At 56.8% G+C, this 25,949-nt stretch overlaps 2 protein-coding genes across 5 annotated transcripts in view; one reads left to right on the forward strand and one right to left on the reverse strand.

The window, feature by feature from the left end:
* LOC128060091 (RING finger protein 121-like) overlaps positions 1 to 12,420 on the forward strand; it is an 85,427-nt gene extending 73,007 nt beyond the window's left edge. For 2 of the 3 annotated variants that reach the window (XM_052652333.1, XM_052652334.1), the window contains exons 7-12: positions 4,431 to 4,564; positions 5,210 to 5,311; positions 10,693 to 10,982; positions 11,582 to 11,705; positions 11,786 to 11,933; positions 12,153 to 12,420. In XM_052652333.1, coding sequence (XP_052508293.1) covers positions 4,431 to 4,564; positions 5,210 to 5,311; positions 10,693 to 10,982; positions 11,582 to 11,705; positions 11,786 to 11,933; positions 12,153 to 12,281 — 927 coding nt within the window. In that variant the 3' untranslated portion in view covers positions 12,282 to 12,420. The remainder of the gene's footprint in view (positions 1 to 4,430; positions 4,565 to 5,209; positions 5,312 to 10,692; positions 10,983 to 11,581; positions 11,706 to 11,785; positions 11,934 to 12,152) is intronic. The other variant, XR_008200650.1, reaches the window with a different exon arrangement.
* Positions 12,421 to 12,977: 557 nt separating this feature from the next.
* The window catches only part of NUMA1 (nuclear mitotic apparatus protein 1), a 35,485-nt gene continuing 22,513 nt past the window's right edge, over positions 12,978 to 25,949 (reverse strand). Inside the window, exons 14-26 of one of the 2 annotated variants that reach the window (XM_052653208.1) lie at positions 22,402 to 25,800; positions 21,907 to 21,948; positions 20,432 to 20,500; positions 18,997 to 19,107; positions 18,696 to 18,914; positions 18,437 to 18,594; positions 17,005 to 17,260; positions 15,812 to 16,040; positions 15,096 to 15,232; positions 14,570 to 14,746; positions 14,304 to 14,417; positions 14,005 to 14,199; positions 12,978 to 13,690 (exon numbers count right to left, since the gene is read on the reverse strand). In XM_052653208.1, coding sequence (XP_052509168.1) covers positions 13,679 to 13,690; positions 14,005 to 14,199; positions 14,304 to 14,417; positions 14,570 to 14,746; positions 15,096 to 15,232; positions 15,812 to 16,040; positions 17,005 to 17,260; positions 18,437 to 18,594; positions 18,696 to 18,914; positions 18,997 to 19,107; positions 20,432 to 20,500; positions 21,907 to 21,948; positions 22,402 to 25,800 — 5,118 coding nt within the window. In that variant the 3' untranslated portion in view covers positions 12,978 to 13,678. The remainder of the gene's footprint in view (positions 13,691 to 14,004; positions 14,200 to 14,303; positions 14,418 to 14,569; positions 14,747 to 15,095; positions 15,233 to 15,811; positions 16,041 to 17,004; positions 17,261 to 18,436; positions 18,595 to 18,695; positions 18,915 to 18,996; positions 19,108 to 20,431; positions 20,501 to 21,906; positions 21,949 to 22,401; positions 25,801 to 25,949) is intronic. The other variant, XM_052653209.1, reaches the window with a different exon arrangement.

Here is a 25,949-nt window from a genome sequence, read left to right on the forward strand (position 1 = left end):
GTATTTTTTGGAAATCAAGCCCTGTTGGTCGCATCATTTGCAAATATTTTTTCCCATTTCATAGGTTGTCTTATTTTTTTTTTTTAATGGTTTCCTTTGCTATGCAAAAGCTTATAAGTTTAAGTCACATTTTTTTTGTTTGCTTTTATTTCTGTTGCCTTGGGAGAGTGACCTAAGAAAACATTGTTATGATTTATGTCAGAGAATATTTGCCTATGATCTCTGCTAGGAGTTTTATGGTGTCGTATCTTATGTTTAAGTCTGTAAGCTGTTCAGAGTTTATTTTTGTGCATGGTGTGCGGGTGTGTTCTGACTTCATTGATTTACATACAGCTGTCCAGGTTTCCCAGCACCACTTGCTGAAGAGACTGTCTTTTTTCCATTTTATATTATTGGCTCCCTTGTTGAAGACTAATTGATCATTGGTATGTGGGTTTTTTCTGGGCGCCCTATTCTGTTCTGTTGATCTATATATGTCTGTTTTTGTGGTAATGGCACACTGTTTTGATTATTATAGCTTTATAGTATTGCCTGAAGTCTAAGAGTGTTATGTCTCCTGCTTTGTTATTTTTCCTCAGTTTTGCTATGGCAATTCTGGGTCTTTTATGGTTCCATATAAATATTAGGATCATTTGTTCTAGTTCTGTGAAAAATGTCATGGGTAATTTGATAGGGATCTCATTACATCTGTAGATTGCTTTGAGTAGTATGGCCATTAAATGCCAGTCTCCCCTTGCTGTAGGTTTCCTGAAGACAGAGGCCAGGTCTGTGTTTTTCCAACATAGCCCAAGACCTAGTCCAGTGACTGGTACCTAGTAGGTACTCAAGTGTATCTGACAGAAGGAAAGAAGAGTTTGAGTGGCTTGCTCAAGATCATCAAGAGAGTAAGGGACAGAGGACGGAAATGCAGTCTATCCTGACAAACTGTGAGGCCCCTTGAGCCCTTTCCACCCTGAGGCATCAGGCTCTTGAGGTTAAACTGGAATCTTCCTCTCTGTACTTTACCTCACTTAGCCTGAGGGCCTCCTTACGCAGTCTCAGTGGGCTCTGCGAACTGTTGGTTGCTGGGACCTTCCTGACTTGACAGACTCATCTGATAACTTTGTTGAAACATTGTGGGATTTGACCCTGCTGGCCTGTCGCTGCATTAGCTCACAGGGAGAATGGAGAAACTAGAGGCGTAATAGAACTTTGCCTTGGTGTCCCTCCTACTCTCATCACCTCACGCAGGTTCTCTCTGATGCTCTATCCCTGCCCCAGTATCCTGGGGCAGAACTTGGACTGGTTTGAGGTTAAGTTCTTCCTCAGAGCTCTCCTGTCCTGAGTTGGAGGGTTCCCCTTTCTCACTGCCGATGCCATGGGCCAGAGTGAGTGGTGGTGTTCCTGTGCTGCACAAGTGTGCAAGCATTTGGTGTCAGAGCTGGGCTCAGACTTCTTGGTCTCTCTTCTTGCTGTTCAGAAATACTCAGAGCTGTCAGCCTCTTGAACTCTGGTGGAGTCTCTCTCAGAGGTCACCTCAGCACAAACATTCAGATTCCTGCTTTGGAGAATTGCAGCTTGTGGGCTTCCACGGGTTTGGTTTCACCCTAACTCTTACTTTTCCTTTTGCGCTATCGATACACAATCAGAATCTTTTGAATTATTGGCCCTCACTGAGCTAAGTAGCTGCATTTCTGCAGTGTTCAGATGTCAATGAACGTCTTGGTCAAGGGGTCTGGGTTCTCATCACAGCTAGTTTCTTTCCTTTCTGGGCTTTGGTTTCCCCAGCGACGGGGCTGCTCTGGTGTTCTGTGACAATAACAAGCTCCCCTTGAATCACTTCAGACATTCTTGCAAGACGGGGAGGGAGGGTTAAAGGCTGGAAACTCTATGTTCATGGATTCTTGGGGCAGCTCTGCCCTCTACCCGGAGGACTTTTGGAGTCAGGAGAGGCCATTTCTCAGAAGGGCTGCTTGGAGTCAGAGAAGCCGCATGTGGAGTGGAGGTCATGGCAGACGTAGCTGTGTCCTCCCTACTCCTTGTCCCAGCTTCTTCACGCCCGCCCTTCTTCCACTGTTGCCCCTCCTAACCAGCTAACAGTCTGTGAAGTTTTCAGAAGACGGTTGCTTAGAAACAAAAAACAAAGCAAACTCAAGTTAGGAAAATAACAATACAAAAAAGGCTAAGTGTAATCTATTTCCCTTTATAGGTACACCCAGAAGCCTTTCAAAGAATTAATTTTACAGTTTTGCAAGATGTGAAAGTTCTGGAGATGAGCTGCAGATCAATGTGAATATACTTACTGACATTACCAAACTATATACTTTAAAGTAGTTAAGATGGTAAATTCTATATTATGTGGGTTTTACCATCATTTTTAAGACAATGAAAAGAAAAAAAAATAGGTTCAACAAAATTCAAGCCTTTTATTCTTGGGATCAAGGGGAAATGCTATGTAGCTATTGAACAATAAACCACAAGGAAAGTATGCAAAAATTTGAATTTCTTTTTGGAGCAAGGAATTGCTCATTCACTGTGATTAACCATGGGTAATAAATAATCTTTTAAGGTGTGGGCATACCTCTTTTTATCATGCTTTGCTTTATTGCACTTCGCAGATAGGTTTTTGTTTTGCTTTTTGCAAATTGAGGGTTTATGACACCCCCGCATCAAGCAAGTCTCTCAGCACCATTTTCCAACAGCCTTTGCTCGCTTTGTGTCTCTGTGTCACATTTTGGTGCTTCTGGCAATATTTTGAATTTTTTCATTATTATTTGTTATGGTGATCTGTGGTCTTGGATGTTGCTGTCACAGTTGGTTTTTTAGGCATAATGCTATTGCACACCTTGTAGTAAGTAGAAACAGAACTTTTAAATGCACTGGGAAACCAAAGAATTAGTGTGACTCACTTTCTTGTGGTGTTCTGGAATGGAACCCACAATATCGCTGAAGTTTGCCTGTTATATGTTCATTAAGGAAAATTTGAGTACAGAAAAGTAGGCAAAATAAAAAACACCCATTTATAATCCTACTACCAAGACATCACTGGTGTAAATATTCTCATACATTTCCTTCTGACCTTTTAATTGATCTGCTTGCTTGTCTTTACATATGGTGCCAACAATACTGTGCCTCCAATTTTGTGCCCTGCTTTTGACACTTAATGTTGTATCTCAAGCTTCAGTTGGCTCACTGCCTGTCTAGCCCCGTGAGTAGGTGCCACAGTTTATTGAGGCGTCCTTCTATTGTTGGCCACTTATGGTTCTTTCCATTTTTTTTGCTTGTTTTTGTTTGCTTCTTTTTTTCTTTTTGCTTTTTTTGGGAAAATATATGTAGCATAAAATTCACCATTTTAGCCATTGTTAAGTGTCCTATTTCCAAAATTTTTGATCATCCCAAACAGCAGCAATAACCCATTTCCTCTTCCCCACCACTGGTTACCTCTGTTCTATTTTCTGTCTATGAATTTGGCTATTCTAGATATTTTATAGAAAGACTCATATACCAGTGCAATGTTTATCTTTTTCTGTCTGACTTGTTTTACTTAGCATGTTTCCAAAGTGCCTGCGTGTTTTGGCATGTATCAGAACTTTATTATTCTTGGGACTGAGTAGCGTTTCATTGGAGGGATAGACCCCATTTTGTCTGTCCATTCTTCTCTTGATGGACACTTGGGCTGTTTCCACCTTTTGGCTATTTGTGATTAATGCTGCTAATGACATTGGTGTACAAGTGTGTGGTTAGGCCTGGTTTTTATTCTTTAGGGGTATTATCTAAGAATTGAATTGCTGTGTCATATAGTATTGCTGTGTTTAACTTTTTGAGAGGTTGCCAGACGACTCTTCACTTCTTTAGTTATAAATAACACTTAAATGAGTATCTGTATGCATGAAGCTTTTTTGATATTTTTTTAAAGAAATTTCTTTAAATTTCTTAAGGTGAAGTTAATGGGTTAAATGGTGTGGCAGTTTGAGACATCATGCCAAATGCTGCCCAAGTGGGTTGAAGCTGTTTTACTGCTGCAGCAAGTGCCTGAAAATGTCCTTGTCACCCAGCCACCGTTGCACCAGGTGTTTCACTGGCGTTTCTCTTGGAGAAGAGATGTTGCCCATCTGAGGGAACCATGGTGTGGCCACAGAGTGGCTTAGCTGACACAGTTCCCTGTCAGCAGCCCCGAACCCTTCTCCCTGCCCGCCTCCTTGCCCTGATGCTGACCAGCCCCGTCTTCAGGTTCTGTCTGGTCTGACTGCCCAGCCCACCTCTGGTCTAGTCCTTCCAGCCTGTCTGCCCCACAGAGATGAGGGTGATTGACGGTGAGATACTCTCCAGCTCGGGATCCTCCACCTGCCATGTCACGTTCTCTCCAGAAGACCCCAGGCCTCCCTGGTATCATCCCACTTTGGTTGATTCTCACATCTTTTCTGTCTTTTCCTCCTGCTCTTCTCTCCCAGTTCTACAGCGAGTCGGGCATGCCCACCAAGCACCTCTCGGACAGTGTGTGTGCCGTGTGTGGGCAGCAGATCTTTGTGGATGTCAGTGAAGAAGGCATCATCGAGAACACGTATAGGCTGTCTTGCAATCACGTGTATCCTTCCTGGAGCTCCTGGGCCGCCTCTCTCACCACCTGCACGCTTCAGTCAGGGAGGGAGGGGTCTGTCATGACCCTGGCCATGTCAGCTAGACCTTTGAGGGGAGGAGAGGCACAAGAGGCACACACCTGGGTGATGTCCTCTGATAGGGAAGCCAATCCCAGGGAGTGGAAACGGTTGCCTCCTTTGGTCTTCCTCATAGATGGGAGCCACTCATGTGTAAGCAGTGTGTTATAGCCTGGCCAGGTCAGAAGGGAGCCTCAGCTACACTAGCTGCTGCAAGATGGGTCAGTCACCAGGGAGGAACATCCTTTAACTGGCTCCCTCAGTGCTGGAATCAAGTGCCCCTGAGTGGCGCCTCTGGCACTCACCACATCCTTACTCGGCTCCCGTTCTGTGCCGGGTGCTCTCCATTGTGTCCAGAGCGGCCCTGTAAGGCAGAGTTCATTAACCTCACTTCATGTATGAGGAAGAAGGGCCGGAGGTGTACTATCAGCTTGCCCAAGATGATATAGCCAGTAAGAGGTGAAGCCAGGGTTTGAACCTCCCTCCAGAGCTAGGGCCTGGACGCCGTGAAGCCCGTCATGGGGCTGGAGTGCCATCCTGGCTCCCCACCATTTCCCTTGACCACTGGTGCTCAGATTCCACGAGTTCTGCATCCGTGGCTGGTGCATTGTGGGAAAGAAGCAGACATGTCCCTACTGCAAAGAGAAGGTAGACCTCAAGAGGATGTTCAGCAACCCGTATCCTTTGTGGGCTCTTGCTGGGAGTGGGCAGTGGTAAGAAAGTACTGGCCTGCATCAGGCGGGTCTTGGGGTGCCCCTCCTCCCTCCTGTCTGGCTTGTCTAGGGAGGTGGGTGGGATGTGGGGCAGGACCAACAGCTCAGCTTCTCCTCACCGCTCAGGATCCCTCGAGGGTGAATCGGTAGTGATAGCGACTTCCTTTGCCCGCCTGCTCACTGTGCACCTGGCGGCACTGTGACAAGCGCTTTCCTTCTGTGAGCTCACTCCGTTCTCTAGAGCCTTGTGACCTGGGTAATAGTATCCTCATTTTACCAGTGAAACGGTTTCAAGGTTGACCAGCATTCTCAAGGTGCTGTGACTAACGTGTGGCGCCTCGCCTTGGCAGGCGGGGCTGGAGACCAGCCTTGTCCCCTCCGCTTTGAACACAGGACCTGTGCTGCTCTCAGCTGCCCTGCATCCAGGGGCCTCTCCCAGTTGCCCTTTCTCTCTGTGTGGGGGTTTCCTGGCCCCTGGATACTAGCTGGGCTGTGGAGGGCCATGGTGTCCCCCGTTATGGTTCCTTGCTTGGTTCTCTTGGGGTCTAGTTCAGTAACTCCGTGGTCAAGCCGAGTGTCGGGGCTTCTCTTGGTTCTCAGTACTGGGCCAGACTGTGGTTCCTGATGCCCTCAGAGGGACTCCCCACAGTCTTGTGAGGTCTGTGCTTCCTCGGAGCTGGATTCCCAGGCTCCCTCTCCAGTGTCTTTCCCAGCAGTGGATTGTAAAGTAGAGGGAAGGGACTCCTCTCCAGGGCCTCTTGGCCTCAGCAGGGCCCACATGTTCAGTGCCCTTGGATGGGACTCTTTGCAGCCTCTCTACCAGGAGTTATCCCCTGTGACCAGCCTCTTGCTCTGCCCCAATATGCCTCTGTCCTCACACTCAACCCCTCTGTTGACCTAGAAATCTTCCCATTTTGGACAAGAACCTTCGGGTTACCTTATCTCTTTCCTCATCTTCCTGAAGCCATTGTCATGAGAAACTAACAGCAGTCTCAGGCTCACTGGCAGTCCCAGCTTACAGAGGGGGTCACGCAGAGCCCTCTGTGTGTATCGGCCATGGAGAGCTTCATTTCACCACTCCACCCTCTGCCTTGTCTGTCCGATCCTCTGCATTGATCCCCTCTGTTCCACTTCTCTCATTCTGTGGGTTCAGCCCTGTGTTCCAACACAGAGAGGTTGCGGGTGGTGGGGGCGGGGCGGGGGTGGTCTTTCTAGAAAGCACCTTTCTTTGTAGGCTGATTTCTGTGATGCGTCAGGAACATGTAGACAGACCCTTTCACTCATCCCCTAGGCCAGCCTCAGCAGCTCGAACATGTAGCCTCTTTTCTTTAACTCACTAACAGCTGGGAGAGGCCTCATGTCATGTACGGGCAACTGCTGGACTGGCTTCGGTACTTGGTAGCATGGCAGCCTGTCATCATTGGCCTGGTGCAAGGCATCAACTATATCCTGGGCCTGGAATAGTCAGGAAGAAGAACATCCACCCACCATGGACCTCAGGGCACTCTCCTCTCTGCCCTCTAAGACCTCCTGGGTGGGAAAGACTCAGAGGGGCACTGGGCCACTCGGGACTCCTCCGGCTGTGTCCGGGCTGGGGAGGGAGGTGATGGAGAGCCAGCCGGTGGGGCTGTCAGCAGTGGGGGCTTTTTAAAAGAAAACTATTTTGATGAATATATTTAAAAACCTTTTTTATTGTGGAGCTTAGGAATTGCCCCAGTTCTTCCAGGCCTCACCTCCCTGCTTGAGCAGGGCAGGAGCAGAGCCACAACATTTTTGATGTAAAGGAGCCATCTTACCTCTGGCTGTGAGCCCCAGGCCCTGCCCCCCTCTTCCTTCCGTGCATGGGGCTCGAGCCTGGTACACTCGGTGCGGAAGGGTCAGAGAACTGTGGCCAGTGCCACTGAAGCGCTCTGGGGGGTGAAGTGCCCTTCCTCCTGGTTAAGGCCACAGGCAGGCCTTCCCTGTGGGGGTGGCCATAGGCTGGTTGAGGCAAGTGGAACCTTGTCATGGCTTTTCCAATAAGGGAAGCCCTGGGACCTCAGAATTCCCTGAGAATTTGTTGGGGAACCTTCCCCTAAGCAGGGCTTACTCAGTCAAGAACAGAGACCATCTATACAGAGCAGTGATTGAGGGCCGCTTGTGCAAGCTGACGCTCTGCCCAGAAGTGGTGACATGTGCCGAACGCCACGGCCACATCACTTCCTTCCCTGCAAGCCCCAGTGAGCGTGTGTGTCTGTGTGTCTGCGGTGGAGGGGCTGATAGACGTGACACTTCTTCCTGTAGTCACACATTGTTCCCTTGAAGCTGCCAGGGGATTCCCAGCTCAAGGAATATCCTCATGTCAGCCCCGTCATCCCTGGATTCTGCCTGGGCCCAGCAGCATGAGTGCTGAGGTGGCTGGGAAGAGGTCAGGGCCGGGTGGGTATGAGGTCTGAAAGGGGGTTCCAGGTAAGCCCCAGGTCTGGTCCTAGGGGTTTTGAAGGAAGTAGGAGGGCAAATATGGACTTTCCACGCCGGGTTCCTAGGGAATGTGGCCCTTCAGGTGCAGCAGGAACCAAGCAGGATCTTGTCATCTGTTCTTAATAAAGCTCTGTGAGCTGGGTTGGAAAGCTGAACATCCATCTTGCTTTTCTTCTTCCCACCTCTTTCCCTGTGGTCCCTGGGGCTGCCTGGCCTCTGCTGCCTTTTTGCTCTTCCCATTTGAGAGCTGGGTCCTGCGAGTGGTGGGTCCCATTCAACATCCCTGAGTGAGATGACCTGCTGGGCTTCTGTCCTGTCACAGAAGGAGCCCTGGGTCATCACAGGGTGACTGTCCTCACAACCTGAGGTCAGTGCCCTGCTGCAACCACCCCTCTCCCCAGTCACACTCTTACCCAACTGTGGCTTACCCAACATGCCGCTCATGCCCATGGGCCCATCCTCAGTGGATTGGGGCCTGGGGTCATCCTTTCACTTTCATCCCTCCTTCGCCCACATGTGGCTCAGCGGTAAAGAATTCACCTGCAATGTGGGAAATGCAGGTTCGATCCCTGGGTTGGGAAGGTCCCCTAGAGAAGGAAATGGCAACCCATTCCAGTTTTCTTGCCTGGAGAATTCCATGGTCAGAGGAACCTGGTAGGCTACATTTCAGAGGGTCATAGAGTCAGACACAACTTCATGAATAAACCACGTCCCCCCACCCCCACATCAGGTCATGTGAGAAGCCAAGGCCAGTCTCTCCACGGCGCGCACTCCATCCTTCAACAGTCCTGAGTACCATGACCTCCCAGCAGCCCGACTCTGGCCTTATTTACACTCACAGGTAGAGTCCTGTCTCCTGTCCCTCGCATCCCCACCCCCTTCCCTGGAGAACTGGGTCTCAGAAGCTCCGACAGTCTTGCCTCCTGACCTCCCTGCTGGAGACACTGGTGCTCCTAGGGAGGAGCTTCTCTGCGTCTTGCAGCCCAGAAGCTCCTGGGCAGGCGGTGAGTGGGGGGTCTGAGAAGATGTGAGTGAGAGCCCTGGAGAAGAGGAGTTGACTTTTAGTCTCCCACATCTAAATTGGAAATGTATGGTTTTTACACACACACAACACACTCACCCCTTGAGATTGCAGCCATGTTCCTGACGCATCTTCCAAACCGTATTCCATCTCTTGGCCTCCCTGGCTCTGTCTCCAGGACCCCATCCTCCTGATCCCAGAAACTCAGGTCTGGTCCTTCACCGCTGCTCCGTGTGGGTCACCAGCCTTGGTCTCTCCGCCCCTTGAGGCCGCATGTGTGACCCTACTTCTGTAGCTCCGCTGTTGCTCCAGCCAGTGCTGGGTGTACCCACTTTCCCCTGGAAAGCACCCTCTCCTCCCCGTAGGGCCAGTGCTCCAGCCTGTGCTCCAGGCGTGTCTGAGAGGTTCCTGTGGAGGCCAGGAAATGTAGCTCCCATGATGGGGCTCATGTGGGGCCAGACACAGCCAAACTGAGCTGGGGAGCTCCGAAAGGGACAGCTTCCAAAAAAGAGGGCTCTTCAGGGTTTCTTGGGAGCCAGGCAAGGGGAAACTAGACTTCTGGTGAGCTTAGATCTGTCGCTCTGGCCAAGGAGCTGGGATGACAGAAGTGAGAAGGATTCATGGGGGTGAGGGGTGGGTGTTGGGTTGGTTGGAGGGAGTGGGGAGCCTGAGAAAGGCCAGGATGTGGATGGGCTGGTGTGAGTCTGAAATGTTCCACTTGATCCAGCTTCGGGTCCCCAGTGCCTAGGACAGTTGTCCCCTTGAATACAGTGTGACTGAAGGAAGAAGCAGGAGGCCTTTTCTGTTCACATAGAAGAGCAGAGTCTTGGGATGGAGAGACTGTCATTAGTTCATGGCCCTGTGCACCCCTTGGAGGGTGAGGCTGAGGATGGTTGAAGACCCCAGGCTGATACCACCTGCAGAGCAGGGGGCCTGGGAGTGAGTGAGAAGGTTCATGGCCGCGGTGAGCTCCAGCTCAGCAGAAGGCACGGTGTGCAGGGACCTTCGGGACCAGGTCCAGACTGCTGTGGAGTACATGTGTCTGCTGGTGGCCAGAGCCTACTCTAGATCCCCTGCTTAAATAAAACTGAAAGTAAAATAGCGGGGGGCAGTGCTTTCCCAGAAGGATTTCACTGTCTATCCTGCCCTTCCCAGAACAGCTTTGGCAGTGGAATTTTCCCTCCCTTTGTGACTAGGTAAGTCCCTGGTCCTCTTCGGGCCTTAGTTTCCATCCTGTAATGAAGTGTTTGATTGGACTAGTGAGTATAATGTTGACGGTAGGAAGAGCTAGGGTGGGGATCCGCCAGCTTTGTTTCTAGGGGCTGGAAGAGCTCCAGCCTGTGCTCAATGCCAGTCCTCCAGGAGTTGTCAGTTGAGACAGGTGGACGGGGCAGAGTGGACAGTGTCTGGCAGCCCCCTGAAAAGTCAGACGTAGGAAGGGGCTGTGGAGACCACAGGAAGGCCGTACTAGTGTGCCTGGAATCTGTAGGAGAAGCCGTTTGTCACGGTCGCCTCCCCCGCCTCCCCAGAGAGGAAGTTGTCACAGATATATAGAGCAAGGCCCTGCAGCTCCTGACACAGATCATCCTGGCCATGAGACAGAACTGGATCCCAGGTGGGCCCTGGGGCCGCGCATGTGCGGGAGGGGGTGGGGTGTGGCCTGAGGCCAGCGAGGAGCCTGACCCCAGGCGGTCCCTTCAGCTGCTGTGCTGTGGCTTTCAGCCTCTGGATGCTGCGCTCTGGCTCCATTCCAAGGTCTCCCTGTGCCCCATTCAGAGAGCCAAGAGCCAGGGCTGGAGGGGTTCTTCGGTCCCACCCATTCCCGGCAGAGCCAAGAGTCTGCCAGACCTGATCCTGACAGCAGCTGCCTCTCCAAGCAAGAGCAGAGCCAGGATGCCGAGCAATCCTGGGAAGCCAGACAGCTGCTGACCTCTGTGACTGTCCTCTCCTCAGACCCCAGCCCTCTTCGGGCCCTGCTCCTCTGTGCCCACATCATCTCCCACCTGGCTAGAGCCACACCTGTGCCTCAGGCCACCACAGCTGCCTCACCTGGGATGGCAAAGGCCCCCTGCTCCTCACGGCCCCCAGCGCTCCCAGCAGCTAAGCAGTGCCCAGCACTGACAGTGACCTGGCCAGCGGTGGAAGTCTCACCGAGTAAGGAGCTCTTCCAGTAGGATGGGAGGGCGCGGTGGTCCGAGGGCGGGCTGAGGGAACAGTGGCGCCAAGGGTGGGTTGGCCTCTGAGCACGCACCCCCAGCCTTCCGCCATGTAGCCTGTCACCAACCGAGCAGCTCGGTTGAGCAGTGGGCATTCTCCCTCTCCCAGCCAGCATCTCGAGCTGGTGCAGGGCTCAGCTTACAGCTCCCAAGATGCTGTCAGGTGGGATGGAGAGGACTCAGAAGAATAGTCAGAGGACTCCCAGAGTCCTGACCGAGGTGGCTCCAAGCCCAGCCCTTCCTCCCAGGGCCCACTTGCCCACTGGCCTTCTCAGTTGAGCGACTGCCTACTGTGCTGCCTCCTTGGCCAGAGCTCCTAGTCACTGAAGCTGGGTGCTAGAAAAGCCCGGGGCATTCTGGAGAAACCACTCAGGAGTCAAGGACCCACATGAGGGACCCATCCCGATTCCTCTTGCGCAGCCTTCCCCTTGGGCTTTCCATTCGAGATTCCTGAATTGTGGGGCAGGGCGGGCAGACCATGGCGGAAGCGGGAGGGTCTGCTCTACTGAAGGACTAACAGCCACATGTGCCCCTTAGATGGAACGCTGACCTTGTCCTGTACTGCCTGCAGCCGCTTCCCCCACTACAGCATCCTCTACTGGCTGGGCAACGGCTCCTTCATCGAGCACCTCCCAGGCCGGCTGTGGGAGGGCAGCACCAGGTGAGGGCGTGGTGGTGAGGCTGGCTGGAGGCAGGCCGCCTGCTGCGGTCCTCTCAGCCTTTCCCCCTCCTCTGCTCCAGGCGGGAGTACAGGGGCAAGTGGACCCAGCTGTGGAGGCCCTTGGTGCTGGAGGAGCTGAGCCCTACCCTGCGAGATACCAACTTCTCCTGTGTTTTCACGGATCCTGGGCAGACTGTCCAGCGTCACCTTGTCCTGGCCCAGCTCTGGGTGAGGAACCCAAGGGAAGGCCTCCGGGACATAAGGAGCCCTGCTTCAGTGTGGGAAGCAAAGGGTGGGCTCTGCCCACAGCAGCCTCCAGCTGATGCCCACTGACTGCCCGAGCCTGAGGTGGAAACTAAAAGGAACAGGACTTGGGCAGGAGAGACATGGCGTGGAGGGAAGTTCTTCCCACCTTGGCCCTGATCCTTGTTTGCTTCACTCCCCCAGGCTGGGCAGAAGACAAGTGTGCCCCTGCCACAGGAAGCCCCGCCCTCCAGCCAGGCCCCTCTGCCGCACCATCCTGATGGTGAACCTGAGTTCCACCGCCACCTGGTTGAAACACCACCTCTTTACTGAGGTCCAGGCCACAGTCTGCATCGATTTAATGTATTTGTTTCCTCTGTGGGCTCCTGGGATGCGGGCAGAGGCTGCTTCTGACCCACCTCTGTATCTCTGTCAGCCAAGCAAGGCCCATGGGGGGCATTCATAAACCATCTTCAACGGCAGCATCTGACGTGTGTCCAGTCACTTTTCCCTTAGGCCGTTGTTCCAGCACAGAGCGTGGCTAGTGTGAGGAGCAAGTATGGAGTGAGAGAGGATGCCACTCTGAAGCTGAAGACAAAGCCAGATTCAGGGACACAGGCCCTCACATCACAAGATGCCGGCCCGCAATGGCACCCCACTCCAGTACTCTTGCCTGGAAAATCCCATGGATGGGGGAGCCTGGTGGGCTACAGTCCATGGGGGTCGCTAAGTCAGACACGACTGAGTGACTTCACTTTCACTTCTCACTTTCATGCATTGGAGAAGGAAATGGCAACCAGTGTTCTTGCCTGGAGAGTCCGAGGGACGGGGGAGCCTGGTGGGCTGCCGTCTATGGGGTCACACAGAGTCGGACACGACTGAAGCAACTTAGCTAACGCTCCTCAGGAGCAGAGGCCAGAAACAGTGGAAGATCCTGTGGCCCCAGAGAGGCTAGGAGGAGGGGTTTGAGAGAAGGTAGGTGGTCTGGAGTCTCCCTGCTTCCCCAACACAGACCAAGGCATCTTGGCATTCAAGGGAGAAAAAATAGACTTTATTTACAAGTAATAACATTTAGAAAAGATCCATCTCTGGCCCTTAAAAACCTTCCCATCACTCCAAATCCCACCCCAGCGCAAATCTGGGGAGGGTGGGCAATGGGAGCTGCCACTGAGGGCTGCCCCCCACCCCCCCAAGGTGCAGGGCCCTTCTCCTGGAAAAGAGCATCCTTTGGGCAACTGGGTCCTTGGGTGGATGGATGCACCTGGGGGTGGGGTGCTCCCACTAGGTCAGTGCCCAGTCCTGGACTTCAAGAGCAAGGGCCCTTGCGAGGCCCAGCGGCCAGGAGCAGCAGGGGCCAGGGCCTGCTCCTCCAATGGTCCCTTCTAGATCCAGAGGCCGGGAGGACTGGCTAGGCCCAAGGACCCAGCCACACAAAGCCAGCCTCAAATCTGGTTACGATGGAGAAGTGACTTTACTCTAGGAAAACATCAGGAGGCAAGGCAGGGAGAGGACCCAGACTGCCCAGGCTCTGGGCCACTCTGGAGGACACAGCTGTTCACCTGGGGATAGTCCGGGTCCCGGCCAGGGTGTGGGCAGGCATCACTGTCTCGAGGATTTGGGCCACTGTTGGCCTGGGAGCTGAGAGAAGGCACTGAAAGGGACAGAAGGGAGAAGGGCCAGGCGAGGGCAGCATCGGGAACACGGCGGGGCCGCTCACTGGCACTGGCTCTTCAGTGCTTCGCCTGGGAGAGAGAGACAGCTGCTCAGTGCCAGCCTGCACCCCCTCCCGCTCCCACATGCCCAGACTAGGGTGGTCTCCTTGCTGCAGCCCTGGACCCATCTACCGCAGGCTTGCAGGGGCTGGTTTCACCCGAGCAGCTCTGGGTGTTTTATCCTCTGCTTTCCTCGAGAAGCAGCTAACCAGAGGGGAGGGGAGCACCTGCTCTCAGCCCTTGCCCTCCAGGGGCCTAATCAGAGCCCTGGGGTGGCTGGGTGGGGGTCACCCATGCTCCTTACTGGGTTTCTAGGAGCCGAACCCTCCCGTCAGTGCCCGCACCTTGCCCTTTGCCCGGGGGGTGGCGGTGGCACTGGCTGTGGTGGTGGCGATGCGCGGAGAGCGGCGGGTCCCGCTGCGGGGATTGGGTGAGGCTTTGGAGGGGGCTTTCTTTGAGGCTGCCTTCCGCAGAAGGCTGTTCCCAAGCTTCTTGGGCGTGTTGAGGATGCTGAAGGCCATCGACTGGCGGCGGTCAGCCTGTTGGAAAGGGCTGTCAGCCTGGGGGCACCACTGGCCACACAGTTGCTCTAGGGCTCAGCTGGCTGGGCCCCTCCAGGTTCTCCCTTCAACCCCCGGCTAACCTGTTTAACAGCTGGAACTGCCTTCTTCTGGGCCTCGGTAGTGCTGTGTCTGCGCCCTTCATGTCGGTCCCGGGGGGTCATGGGGCGTGGGAAACATGTGGTGGCCTTCTTTGACTACGGGGAAGAGGACGGTTAGGTCCAGAACACGAGAGACAAATGGACCGTGTCCAGCCAGCACCTGCCTCCCTCCTGCACCAGGAGACTCCCCGCTAACAGACTCGCAGATGTGGCGGCCGCTAGAGAAGACCAAAGTCCAAGCCACCCACCTCGGGTGTGCCGGGACCCTGGTGGGTCTCTGAGGAAACCCGCTTGCGCTGCTGCCGTGTGGTGATGCCGGCGCCCTCAGCTATCTGGGTTGGCTGCATGCTGGCTCGGCGCAGGGTCTCCCGGGGGTCGCCAGTTTTTATCTCCTCATCTGTGATGGCAGGCAGGCTCAGGGAAGGCTGTGTGGGGTAAAAGAAGTGGTCGGTGGACCTGACTGAGCTGTTTGGAGATGGAGCAGGACCGCCCTAGAACTCCTCACTGGCCAGGCATCTGGAGCCTTCCTATTGCAAATGGCTCCCCCGCTGTTGTCTTCCTGCCTACACCCTGCACCAGAGCCACAGGAGCCATCCCAAGAGACCTCTGCAAACTCCAGCCCTCCACAGAACCTCCTCCTGAGTTCCTCCCTGCCTGATAGTTGACCAGAAGCAGGTCCCCCTCCTTGGCAGGCTGGGAAACTGGGGAGGGAGGTCCAGAAGAAAGAGGGAAGCCGGCAGGGGTGGGTCCCTGGCAGGGAACCCGAGAGCTCACCCTGGACTCCAGGGGGTAGCAGGTCTTCAGGTGCGGTGGGCATACTCGGTTGCGCTGCTGCAGCTCTGCAATGCGGTTCCAGTCATCCAGCTGTTCAGGCTCGTCCTGGCAGGTGCCCACATAGAAGCTGTTCCTGCCTGTGCGGGGGCAGGGAGACAGCAACAAGCAGGGCTGCAAGGCCAGCACGAGAGGGTGGAGGCAGCACCCCACCGGCCTTGGTGCCACCACTCCTGTCCTCCTAGCCCTTGAACTCCAGCACCCCAGGGTCCTGCTCTGCTCCATGCTGCAGCTACGGGCACGAGGCTCACAACTACCTCTTCCCTGGGGACTGGCTCCCTGCCTCCTCCCTGGGGTCCCATGCAGAGATTGTGACACCAAAAGACACTATTGGAGGGCCAGGAATCCATACCCAGAGCGCTCCCTGAAGGCAAGAGCCTCAGAAAGGAATCTGAGGATAGATCCCTGGCAGTCCGGCCCCCCTGGCAGCCCCTCCCCACCTGAGAAGGGGCCTGGAGCACTCTCGTGCAGGGAATCACCGGCCCCTCATGAAGCCTTTGGCTGAGAATGACATCAGCCTTACTGCCTAGCACAGGCCCTGGGTGAACAACAGGGAGGGAGGAGAGGGGTGAGGTGCTGGATCGCGGCTTGTCCTTTGGCTGTGTCAGGATCTGTCTCCAGTTTCATGTTTGGGTGTCAGGCCCCCACAGTCCCCTCACCTGGAGGGGCCCCACTGGACATCCCGGCCTGGGAACGGCGAGCAGAGCTCCGAGTGGTGGGCCGGTAGCCAGGCAGGCTGAGCAGAGTGGAGTTGCCGTCGTCAGGAGAGCCCAGGCGGGCTAGAGACTGGGTGGAGGAGGCAGCTCTCGGGCCTGCCTGGGAAGCCGGGGCTGACTGTGTGCTGTAGAAGGAGGCGTTGGCACTGTCTGGATCCTCCACGTCCAGCTTCTGGAAGAGAGGATGCACCTGCTGCAGCGGGGCTGGGCCCTGACATCCTGGGACATCCCTGGCGGCCCACCAGCTGAGACTGAACCCAATGCAGGGGTGTTTGATCCCTGGTCAGGGAACTAGATCCCACATGCTGCAACTAAGACCCCCCACCAAGCATATCAACGTTTTTTTAAAAGCCTCCCATTTCCTTTCCCAGAGCGCCTCAGATCCCATGGCTGCCTGTGTCCACACTGCTTTGCATGGGGTCCTCAGCTGCCCATCTGCAAGAAATGGGCCTTGTTAATCCCACACAAGGTGCTGAGGCTGTCGGGACTCCCGTCCGTTGTTCCGTTGAGCCTGTTAACAATGCTCTGAGGGAGGGTGGGCCAAGAGTCTCAGGCTGTCTTAGAAGTGAGGTACACAGGCGTCAAAGGACTGGCCTGAGGGTCACAGCAGGGGACAGAGCTGGAGCTGGACCCCGCGTCTCCTGAGAGCATCAGGCTTGTCCCACAGGTCCCTCTGACCAAGCACACCAAGGGACCATCTTTTAGAACTTCAGTTTCTTGGTAGCTGAAGTGCTCCCCTCCTCTCTTCCCCAACTTCCTTGGGATGTGGAAACAAGACCAGAGCCCCAGGCAGGCAGGCAGGCAGGCAGGCAGGCAGGCAGGCAGGCAGCCCCCTGAGCAGCACAATGTATCTGTCACCCAGGGTGCGTGCTGGGAGGCTTCTCTGCGTTGTCCCCTTGAGCCTGCACAGGGTTGCTACTGTACACAGCATGGCAGCCTGTCAGTGGACAGGCAGCCGAGGCCAGCCCCGCCCCTTTCTACGGGAGGCCAAAGCAAGTCACCGCTCTGTAGCTCTCATCTGGGTATGGGCCAGTCAGCCCTGCCCCCTCTGGAGGCGGTTTTGGAGACCTGATGGAGAGACGCCCTGGAGAGGAAGCGAGCGGTGCTGTCCTACAGCCCCATCCCAGCAGCCTGACCTTGCTGACCTTGGTCATGGTGATGTTGATGATCTGCGTGGTGCGCCTACGAGCAGAGCGGGTCTTCCGGCTTGAGTCCAGGGAGATGTCCCCCAGGGAGTCCAGGCTGCTCTCCAGGGGGGCCTGACCCCGAGTGGGGATGGGCGTGAAGTAGAGGCTCTCCAGGGACTCCACTTTGGGGGGCAGACGCTGGGAGATGGGGGAGGCTGGCTCTCCAGGGATGCTGGTGCCGTCTGGCTGGGTGCGAGGCAACTTGCTATGGGGAAAAAGCTGCTGAGACGCCATTCCTGGGGCTACACCACATTTTGTCCACCCCTTTGTTCCAGTGACATTTATTACAAGACCACCAGGTCAAGCACCCCACCCTCTGATTTTTTGGAGGTACCAAGAAGAGTCCTTGACTAGGACCCTGCCTTCCACCTGCTCCGTCGTTGGTGAGCCCACCCACCCCATGGTGCCCTGAGCTCCTCAACACAGGCAACCCTGCTCTCCAGACACGGCCCCACACTGCCCCTCTGGAGTCCACAACGACATGTCCCAAACTAAGTCCACTGTCTGTTCCTCCTCTATTTCCCATTACAGCCAACATGAAGCTGGGGGGAGCAACCTCCAGCCAGCCTCCATCTCTTCCCTTTCCTGCAAGCCCAAGAGCCCCCAACCACACCCCACTCCTCTCCTTCCCTGTCTACCTCGTCCCCTCTCACCTCGACTACAACAGCCTCTGAGAGACCCATGGTGGTGACAAGCTAGGACTCAAGCCAGGCTGCCTGGGGTCAAGCCTAGCCCTGCTACTGTGGGACCCCAAGCTGCCCCAGTTTCCTCCGTGAAAGCAGATAATCATAGACTCTATCTCAGAGTTGTTATGAGATAAATACACCTGAGAAATATGAATTCATTTAACAGTATCTCTGGCACATATAAAGCGTTTAACATAAAAATACATTTATTGTTCTCATTAAAGTCTCAGTTTTCCCTATCAGGATAGGTAGGCTAAGATGCAAAACTGACCATGTGCTCAACTGCAAACCCTTTTGAGGCCCCTCAGTGCCTTTAGGATCAGGTCTAAACGCCAGCCTCCTTCAGTGGGGGTCCAGCCTGGGCCCAAGCCCTCCCCACTTCAGTGTCCAGCCAGGCTCCTCCTCAGCCTTTGCTGTTATCACTCTTCTCAGTCCATGGGACACACACCTACAGTTTCTTTCAAGACTCAAGAGCAGGAGTGACAGCCTCCATGAAGCCTCTTCTGACCACTCATTTCTTCTCATTCCCGCTATGCTACATACAAGCATCTGGCCCAATACCTCTAATATGTCATCTTCCTCTAACAGGCTTCCAGAGGGCAAAGGGTTCCCATCTTCCTCTCTCATAGCCCCAGTGCCCAGGAGGCTGCCTGAGCACAGTGGGCGGACAACAGGGAGGAAGGGTGCCCCCTGACCTGGTGACAGAGAGAGGGGTCCCCTCCTCGCAGCTCAGATCCAGGCTGTCAATACTCAAATCCAGCTGAGGCTTCGCCTGGGGCTCCCGGCTCTTCAAGGCGTCAGTCGCCACCTGGAACTTGCCCAGGTCCCGAAGCTGCTGGTCGGCATGGGCAACCTGGGAACGGGGGCGGGGAGAGAGTGAAGGCAAGCCTCAGCAGGGTGGCTGCGGAGAGCAAGGCACCGGAGGCCAGTGTGCGGGCGCAGCCAGAGCCTCACCTGTGCCTCCAGGCTGCGCACCTGGGCCGTGAGGTGGCGGCAGGCCTGCTCGGCCTCCTTGGTCTTCAGCCCAGCCTGCTGCAGCTCCCGGCCCAGCCGATCCGCTTCTGCCCGCAGCTCCTTGTTCTCCGTCTGCAGCTGCTCCAGGCCCCGCAGCTGCTCCTGCAGCTCTTGGTTCTGCTGCTTCTTGGCATCATAATGAGTCTTGGCCTTCTCCATCTGGGTGGGTGGAAGGGCAAGTGGGTGGTGGGGTCGGAGAAGTGGGGGGCACAGGGGCCGGGGCTGGGGCCGGGCTCCTCACCTGTAACTTGTAGTGCTCAGCCGCCTGCTCCTTCTGGCTCAGCTGGGCCTGCAGCTCGCTCAGCTGGGCCTGGAGGCGCTGGACCTCCTGCAGGCTCTCACCGCCCTGGGCCTGGAAAGAGGAAAGGAGCTGATGGCCGCTGGTCTCTCTCTGCCTCACCCAAATCCACCGACCCCTAGCCTCCTGGGCTCCACGGGTGTTTACAGATGCCTGCATGTCCTCTGAGGACACACAACAGGCCTTTGGGCCCCTCCTAGCTGCAGCCTAAGCACCACACACCCCTCCGAGTCCAGATGCTATAGGAGCTTTTCCTATCCAGACAGTGCCCTTTCTGGAAGAGTTCTGGCAGCCTGCCTTTGCCTTGACACCAGGCACAAGCTACCTCACCCTCCCTCCGTGAGGACAGTCTCCCAGGAGGAAAGGCACTGACCCCCAGGAACACCAGGGGTCTAGACACAGCCTGTGTGCTGAGGACACAAGAACTCTTTTCTCCTCAAAACCACTCTGGGAACTAACTTTAGCTCCACTTCACAGATGAAGAAACAGTTCAGAGACTGAAAGCACACTGGTCATGGGGACTAAACAGCAGAGTAAGATTGGAGCCTCTGCCCACCTGACTCCGAAGCCGGTGGGCTCATGTATGCTGCGGGCACCGCCTCCCAGACAGGCCACAGACTCCTTGGGCACAGGATCTATCCTTTGCGGCTTCTCTGTCCACCCACAATCTGCGCCAGCAAGTGCTAAGTCTGTAGCAGGCACTGGCCAGGGCCAACCAGCCTTACCTCCTCACCGCCCCCCCAGCACCAGGAAGGGCCCAGAGAGGAGTGTACTCCGCCTGTTTGTCAGCGTGACCGTGACATGGTGTGGAAGCACAGGGCAGTGAGCTGGGCAAACAGCTCTGAGCTCCACCCACTCCTGTGACCCTCCTGGGGCCACTGGGAACAAGTTCCTTTGCCCTTAACTAAAAGCTGTAAAGCCTGGAGTTGCAAAAAAGCAAATATTAAACCAAAGAAGGTGATACCACGGAAAGCATTAAGAACATTCAGCTGCACTGTAGTACTAAATGTCACTAACACTCATTCCCTGAGATTAAACAGCACAACCCAACTGAAGCCTCTGCAGTGCTGTAGATGTTCTGATCTGTCCTGTCCAGTATGGTAGCCACTAACCACACATGGCTACTGAGCTATGGAAACGTGGCTAGCGTGACTGAGAAACTGAATTTTTTATTTAAATAACCACACATGCCTAGTGGCTACTGCAGCAGACAGTGAAGGTCTGCAGGTTGCAAGCCACTCTGGTCTCTCAGGAGCTCGCAGATGCACAGGCAGGGCTCCTGAGGCTGCCAGGCCCCAGGGTGGCCCAGCCAGGGCTCAGCGCTTCCCTCCCTGCTCCCTTGAGCCGATGAGGGCAGGCCTATCCCCTGCTGTCCCACCTTCAGCTTCTGCTGCTGCGCCTTGCTGGCTTGCTCATGGTCAGCTAGCTTCTTGCTCAGTTCTTCCACCTGGGGCAGGGAGGCAAGAGGAGAGAGACTCAGGGGGCCTTCTGCTGAAGGTCCAGACAAATTATGGGGTTTCCCCAGGCCAGTCCCCAGTGTCCCCATAAGAAACTCAGGGCCGCCCTGGCTGGTGGGCAGGACTTGAGTGACGTGACCCAACGCCAGTGCTGTCAGAGCCACCTGCCCACGCTTGCCTCCAGCCCCTGCTTCAGAGACAGACGCAGCGGGCCCACTCAGGAGCTGACACCCCACCACGACTTACCGCCGCCATTCCCAGCCCCAACCGTCCCACGGCGGGACAGGAACAGGGGACCCCATCTATAACGCCAGCAGACACACTCAATGACTACCCCACCCCCTCGCCCCGCAAGAAACTGCCAGAGCAAAATCCCAACTGCTCGAACCTCTCCTCAACATGCACAGGCCATTAGGGCTGGCGCTAGTGGTGTGGTGGCTGTGATTAGCACCGGGGTCAGGCAGCTGGAAGACGAGAGCAGGGTAGCACACGTATTCCACGCCCACCCCACCACCACAGAGATGAAGGGCTCAGGGAGGAAGGGGACGAGAGGGCGCATGGCAGCCACAGACGCTCCTGGCTCCCCCGGGCTTTCTGGGAGCTCAAGCATGATCAGTGAAGCCAAAAGGCGGGAGCTCCATTGCTAACTGTTTGCTCTTCCGTCTGACCTTCCCCATCATCTCAGGCTCCCTGGAGGAGGGGATGAGAGGAGAGGAGGGCCCAGCTCCTCAGCAGGCCCCAGATGTTGGGGTAGGAAAGGGGGTAGAGGAAGGGGGCACCCACTAAATGCCAGTTTGATAGCTTTGATGTCTAGGGAAGCACCCTGGTGAGGGCGAGGCAGTCAGACCTCACCTCCTCTCAACCTTGGCCTTCCTGCTCCCAGACATCTGTATCTTATGCTGGAGGTTAAAAACCCCAGAGGGTGATGGGCAAGCGTCCTGAGCTCAAGGCCCTGGTAATCTGTGGGGGCCGCCTGGCACATCACCTTTCTGGCTTCCGCAGGAAAGAAGGGAGCTGTGCTACACCAGGCCTGTGGCCAAACTGTAAGTCCCCACAGCTGAGTACCCAAACTGGGAGCAGGACTTGGAGGTCTGGAGTCCCGAGGGCAGGCTGTCTCTGGACCTGGTACAGGAAAGACGAAGCCTGCCCTGCCCCTCATCCCCGACAGACGATGAGAGTACAGACGGGTGGAGAGGCCAACCTGGGATGGGTGGGGCGGGGCCTGAGAGGGCCCAGCACACCGCACTCCGGGATGGCCTGGGTTCCACGGCGTGACCCTGCCCCTTCACAAACAGTTCACAACAGGAGCCCACGGAGGCAAGCTGCAGCCAGGGTCATGCACCGAGACCAGTCACCGCTTAAGCAGCCAGCATTTATCGAGGACCTCAGGTATTACCTGCTTAGTCTGCTCTCTCTGAAATAACTCTAGCTGCTCCACCTGCGCATGGGGGAGCAACGGAGACAGCATGAGATGTGGACCCAAAAGGCACCTGCCCTGCTCCCGGGCTGACCGCACCGAGGCTCTGATCTGCCCCCAAGGAACTAAATGTCTAGCAGCCTCTTTAAATGCCATCTTGGCTCACTGAAGGCCCTGGTGGCTCTTGGGGCCTCCACTGTAAGCGTGCCTCCTCGTGACAGAGTGCCTCAAGGGGCTGGCTGATGGCTCTCACAGCCTGCCTCACCAGAGACAGAGCCTTCGGGGAAGGGGAGGCTACTGAGAGTTTCTGTAGGCCAGCAGGGGCCACAGACACCCTGTACTAGCAGCCACCTCTCCTCCTGCCACCCAGACACTCTGGCATCACACGGGGATCAGAGGCCGGGGAATGTAGAGGGACAATGTCTCCACCTCTCAGGTCTGCTCTCCAGGGGTGTGGCTGAGCCAGGGCCTCACCTGGGCAGTGAGTTTCTGCCTCTCCTCCTGGAAACGCTGCCTCTCCTCCAGGACCTTGGCCTTGGCACCCTCGTACTTGGCGGTCATCACCTCCAGCTCCCGGGCAGTGCTCTGCGCTTCCCGCTGCATCTCAGTCAGACGGGTCTCGGCGTCAGCACGCACAGCTGCCAGCTCCTGGCTGTACTTCTCGCGGGCCTGGTCCAGCTCCACTTCCAGAAACTGCCGGCCGAGGCTGGCCCGCTCGCCCAGCCCACGGTTCTCCTCTGCCAGCAGGCCGTGCGCCTTCTTCAGCATGCTCAGCTGCTCCACGTAGCTGGCCTTCTCCGCTCGCAGCTGCTGAGCCACGCGCTCCTGCTCTGCCACCTTCTGCCGCAGAGGCAGCAGCTCCCCAAGCTCGCGCTGGGCCCGCAGCAGCTCTGCCCGCAACCCGCCAGCCGCCTGCTTGCTCTGCTCCAGCTCCTCCCTGTGGCGCTTCTCGGCAGCAGCCTGCTCAGCCTGCAGCTGCTGGCACAGGTGCTTGACAGGCAGCAGCTCGCTCACCAGGGCCTGTGTGCTGGCGTGCTCCAGCTGCAGGGCCGAGAGGGCCTGCTCCTTCTGGAAGAACTTTTCCTGCCAGGCCTTCAGCTCTTGGCCCAGCTCCTCTGCTCGCTCCGCCTGTGAGGCCAGCTCCTGCCGCAGGCTCTCAGAAGCCACCCGCTGCTTCTCAGCCTCCTCCCGCAGGGCCTGGACCTCCTCGCGCAGCGCGGAGCTGCGTTCCGCGGCCCTAGCGCTGCTGCTGGCGGTCTCCGCCTGGAGCAGGCGCAGCCGCTCTTCCAGCTTCTGACTCTTCTCTGACTCGGCAACCACAAGCCGCTTCAGCTCCTTGCTCTCGCCCTCCTTCTCCAGCACCTGGCGGTTCAGGATGGACACCTCCTCCTCCAAGCTGCTGATGAGGCTGTTTTTCCTCTCGGCCTCCTGCTGACCCCGGGCCACCTGGGCCTTCCACTCGTCCTCAGCCTTGCCGTGCTCCTGGGCCTTGGCGCGGAGCGTGGCCAACTCCCTCTGGGTTGAGGCTAAGGCGTCCTGACTGCTCCCCAGCTCCTGGGCCTTCTGCTCTAACTGGCCCCGCAGAGTCTTCAGAGTACTGGCCTGCTCCGCGTGGGCGGTACGCTCAGACTCAAGGCTGTGCTCCAGGCTGGAGGCCTTCTCCTGGTACTCACGGGCCTGCTGTTCCAGCCGGCTCACCTCTGCCTGCAGAGCCTGCAGTTCAGAGCCTTCTGGCTCAGTCTTTCCAGTAGCCTTGGACTGGGTTCGCAATCCAGAAGCGACTTCTCGGCTGGCTGTCCCAAGAGACTGCGGGCGCCCCTCCTCTTTCTTGGCCAGCTGTTCTTTCAGTCGCTCCACGGTTTGCTGAAGCTCCTTCAGTGCTGCCCCTTGGGCTGCCTCCTGCCCACGAAGCTTGGCCAGTTCCTGGTCCATCCCCTCCTTTTCCCTCAGGGCCTGGGCCAGTGCCTCCTGCAGGGCAGCAAACTCCACACGCTGCTCATTGAGTGCATTCTGCAGCCGCATCTCCAGTTCTGCCTTGGCGGCCTTCTCCAGGGCAAGGTCAGCTTGGGCCCGGCCCCGCTCCTGGGTCAGCCGCGCCACCTCCCTCTCCTGTTGCCCACGCTCCTCCTGCTGCTGCCCCTGGCTCTCCATCAGTGCGGCCCGCAGCCTCTCCAGCTCACTACCCATCTGCTCAGCCTCGCGCTCCATAGCCTGCAGCGCGGCCTGCGTGCTGCAGAACGGGCGTCCCTGCTGCTCTTCCAGCCACTCCGACTCTCTATCTCCTGCCCTGGGCGGCTCCTTGAGCAGCTCCGGGGAGGCCGTCTCCGGCTGCTCACCTGCCTTGCGCACCAAGGCCTCCAGGCGGGCCACCTCCTTGCTGGTGGCCGCCATCTTCTCCTGCAGGGTGGCAAGGTCGGTGGCGAGCTGCTGGGCTCTGCCCTCCTTCTCTTGGACCTGCTGCAGGGCCCTGGCCAGGCTGGCATGAAGCTGAGCCAGCTCATCCTGCTGCCGGCTGATCTGGAGCTCGCTGTGGGCCTCGATCCCCACCACCTTCTCCTTGGCCTCCTGCAGCTCCTGGCGGGCCTTCTCACATTCCTCTTTCAGGGTCATCAGCTGTTCCTGGAACATGGCGCCGTACTGCGCCTCCTCCTGCTGGCTGTCCTCATACCGCTCACGCCAGGTGGCCACCTCCTTGGCCAGCTGCTCACACTCACTCTCGGCCTCACGCTGGGAGGCTACAGCCTCGGCCAGCTCCTGCCGCAGGGCTTCCGTCTGGGCCTGGTGGGCCTCCCCGAGCTGCTGTAACCGGGCCTCCAGCCCCTTACGCCCAGCTCTCTCTTCTTCCAGCTCCTTCTGCCCCTGCTCGTGCTGCTCCACCAGGCTCTGTGTCTCCGCCTCCAACCTGCAGATGCACCGCTGCTGCTCTGCCAGGGTGTCTGCAGTCCTGCGCTTCTCCTCTTCCAGGCTGCCTGTGGTGGCCTTCAGGGACTCCTCCAGGGCCTGGACCTGCTCCTGGAGCTGGGCCTTCTCCTGGGCCACGCTTTCCCACTTGGTTGCTTTCTGCTGCTCAGACCTCAACTGGGCCTTCAGCTCTGCTGCCTGGGCCTGTGCCTCACTCTGCCCCTGGCGGGCTGCCTCAACATGGGCACGGAGTTCCTCCACCTTCTGGCTCAGCTCCACCTTCTCCTCCTGGGCCTGTGTCAGCGAGGTCTGGGCACCCTCCTGGGCTTCATGGGCGGCCCGCAGCTGCTCTTGAAGGACCTCCAACTTGGCAGCCTTCTCCTTCTCCACAGCCCCCAGCTGCTGGAGGGCTGCGTCTCTCTCCCGGAGAGCAGCCTCCCGCTCCTCAGCTGCAGCAGCCAGTTGCTGGGCCTGGTCTTGCTGCGTGGCCTCCTTCTCCGTGGCAGCCTCTTCCAGCTGCCGCTCCTTGCGCTCCAGGTTGCTGCTCAGCTGCTCCACCTGCTGGCGGAGGCCCTGGGCAGCCTCTTCCTGCTGCCGGAGAGTCTGTGTGAGCTGCGCCTGCTCCGTTTGGGCCTGCTGCTTCAGGCCAGCCAGTTCCCCATCCCGCTGCTGCACAGCAGTGTTGAGGGTATCCAGCTCAGAGGTCAGTGTGGCCACCTGGGTGGACAGCCGGGCCACCTGAGCCTGAGAAGCCTGCTCCAGCTCCTCTTTGGCCTGGCTGAGGTTGGACAGGGAGCCCTGCAGCTCAGCAATCAGGCCGGCCAGCTGCTGCTTTTCTTCTTCGAAGTGGCTCCGCTCGGCGAGCAGCTTGGCTTCCCGCTGGCCCCGCTCAGTCTCCAGCGCTGCCACCCTGGCTTGAAGCTGGGTATTGTCTGCGGTGAGAGTGGCTGCCTCTTGCTTGAGGGTTTCCAGCTGGTAAAAGAGACAAACGGGGATCAGCACAACTCCTCGGTGCCCTCTACCCCTCTGGGGATTGAGGACCACCAGGAACCTGAACATGGAGAGCACGGGTCAGCAGCCACCCCAGCCCACAGGTGTTACCGCTGCCCCCGAGTTCCTAC

The sequence above is a fragment of the Budorcas taxicolor genome, chromosome 15, assembly GCF_023091745.1.
Source record: "Budorcas taxicolor isolate Tak-1 chromosome 15, Takin1.1, whole genome shotgun sequence".
Taxonomy (NCBI): Eukaryota; Metazoa; Chordata; class Mammalia; order Artiodactyla; family Bovidae; genus Budorcas; species Budorcas taxicolor.